The 2185-nt window shown below is 42.7% G+C and overlaps 1 protein-coding gene across 1 annotated transcript in view; it reads right to left on the minus strand.

The window, feature by feature from the left end:
• camk2a (calcium/calmodulin-dependent protein kinase II alpha) overlaps positions 1 to 2185 on the minus strand; it is a 76342-nt gene that overhangs the window by 68137 nt on the left and 6020 nt on the right. The window contains exon 2 of the mRNA XM_037687741.1: positions 164 to 258. Within this exon, the coding sequence (XP_037543669.1) occupies positions 164 to 258 (95 nt within the window). The remainder of the gene's footprint in view (positions 1 to 163; positions 259 to 2185) is intronic.

The raw sequence follows: 2185 nt of genomic DNA on the forward strand, positions 1-2185 counted from the left end.
TGTGTGTTTAAACAGCAGGTGTGTGTTTCAACAGCAGGTGTGTGTTTCAACAGCAGGTGTGTGTTTCAGCAGCAGGTGTGTGTTTCAGAAGCTGGTGTGTGTTTCAGCAGCAGGTGTGTCTTTCAACAGCCGCTGTGTTTCATGGGTTTGTCCTCTGTCTCACCTCTGGCAGAAAGTTTCTTTGTGTTGATGATTTTTGCAGCGTATTCCTGAGCTGACAGAACCTTCACGCAGCGGCGCACCACAGAAAAGGCTCCTCTGGAAACACAGCAGGAGGAACCAATCAGTAGACTACTACAGGTATGTGGCATCCAACAGGAAGATACTGTATTTCTAAGCTTTAAAAGATGAGCAGGTGCATTCTGGGAAACAGCTTGCCCTCTCTTCTTTCCAGCATTACATTAGTTCTCTGAGGTTTCTACTCATTCCTGTTAAGATCATCAAGGTTCATGCTCAATCATCCAGGTAAAAAATCCAACATTTTTAAGTCAGGCCATCTAGACACTTTCTTTTTTTTGTGCTGAAACATTTCACCTTCCATCCAGAAGGTTTCATCAGTCGAAGAAACACACAACACAAAACTGATTCTTCCCCTAAGGTGAAATGTTTCAGCACAAAAAAAGAAACTGCCTAGATGATCAGCACCATGGGACACAGAGCCTTTTGTCACTCTGCTCCCCAACTCTGGAACACTCTTCCCCAGACATCTGTAATATTGACTCCATTCAGACCTTCAAATCACAACTCAAAACTCATCTGTTCACGTTAGCCTTCTCACTTTTATTTATTTTTTTGTTATTTTCTTCTTGGTTTTGTGTGTTTAAAGCCATTTTGTATTGTTTTATTTTGTGTTTTTAATGTTGTGAAGTGCCCTTGGGTATCTTGAAAGGCGCTAACAAATAAAATGCATTATTATTGTTATCTTACTGAAAATTGTTGGATTGTATACCTGGATTATTGAACATGGACTTTGTTGGTTTTGAACCAGTTTGACATGACTGTCGACGAGGGAGAGGGCCAGCACCAGAGGAGGGGGCATGCCAAAGAGACTATTTTAGCACCAACATAACTGGTTTGTTCCACTTTGGCGTAAGCTGTTTGGGGAAAGAATCAGTTTTGTGTCGTGTGCTTCCTTGACTGATGAAGCCTTCTGGATGGAAGGTGAAACGTTTCAGCACACACAAGAAAAAGAAACTGTCCAGATGACCTGACTGAAAATTGTTGGATTTTGTTTGTGACTCCTCTGACTGGTGTAGCCCTTCTGATGGAGGGCGAAACATCTCTCAAAAAAAAAAAAAGAAACTGTCCAGATGATCTGATTGAACATTGTTGGTTATTTTAAGGTCCACAGCTGTTTCAGTCAGTCCAAGGTTCTGAACTATGATGAGACAGTTGCAGCCCTTTGGTTGTTTTTGTTCTGACCCGTTTATGAACAAGCAGCCACAAAGTAAAAAGAAAAATGATCTGAATTGAAGTTCATGTGTGTCAGGTTTTTGTTCTCAGTAAGGGAAGAGTGGAACGTGAGATCAGCAGACTGATCTGTGCAGTATTGTGGAGTCTGTTCTGGTCCATTGTGGAGAAGAGGGACCTGAGCTGCTGGAAAAGTACTCAGTTTACTGGTCGGTCTACATTCTTATGGTCCTGAACCCTGGATAGAGACTGAAAGAACCAGATACTGGATGCAGGAGGTCTACATGAGTTCTCACTGCAGAGTAGCTGGACTCTTCTTAGAGATACAGTAGGGTGAGAAATTCAGTTATCCAGGAGAGACTTGGAGAAGAACCACTCCACATCCAGACATATAGTAAGGATGGACCCTGGACGCCTCTATAAGGAGGTGTTCTGGACAGGTCCAGCTGGGAGGAGACCTCAGGGAAGACCCAGAACATGCTGGAAAGATCTTGATGCATGGTCAATAATCCAGGTAGAAAAATCTAAAAAAGTTCAATCTGGTCCTCGGGACATTCAAAAAAACAAACAACAAAAAAAAAAAAAAAAGCAAAAAGAATATAGAAACATTTCGTCTCTCATCCGAGAGACTTCCTCAGTTTGCTGGAGGAAATGCTGGAAAGACTATGTCTCTCAACTGGTCTGGGAACATCTTGGAGACCTAGAGGAGTCTGGACTTCTGTGATGAAGCTGCTGCCCCTGAGACCTGAGTCCAGAACCAGAGGAGGAAGGATGA

This window comes from Nematolebias whitei, chromosome 14 (genome assembly GCF_014905685.2).
Source record: "Nematolebias whitei isolate Nwh7 chromosome 14, NemWhi1, whole genome shotgun sequence".
Lineage (NCBI taxonomy): Eukaryota > Metazoa > Chordata > Actinopteri > Cyprinodontiformes > Rivulidae > Nematolebias > Nematolebias whitei.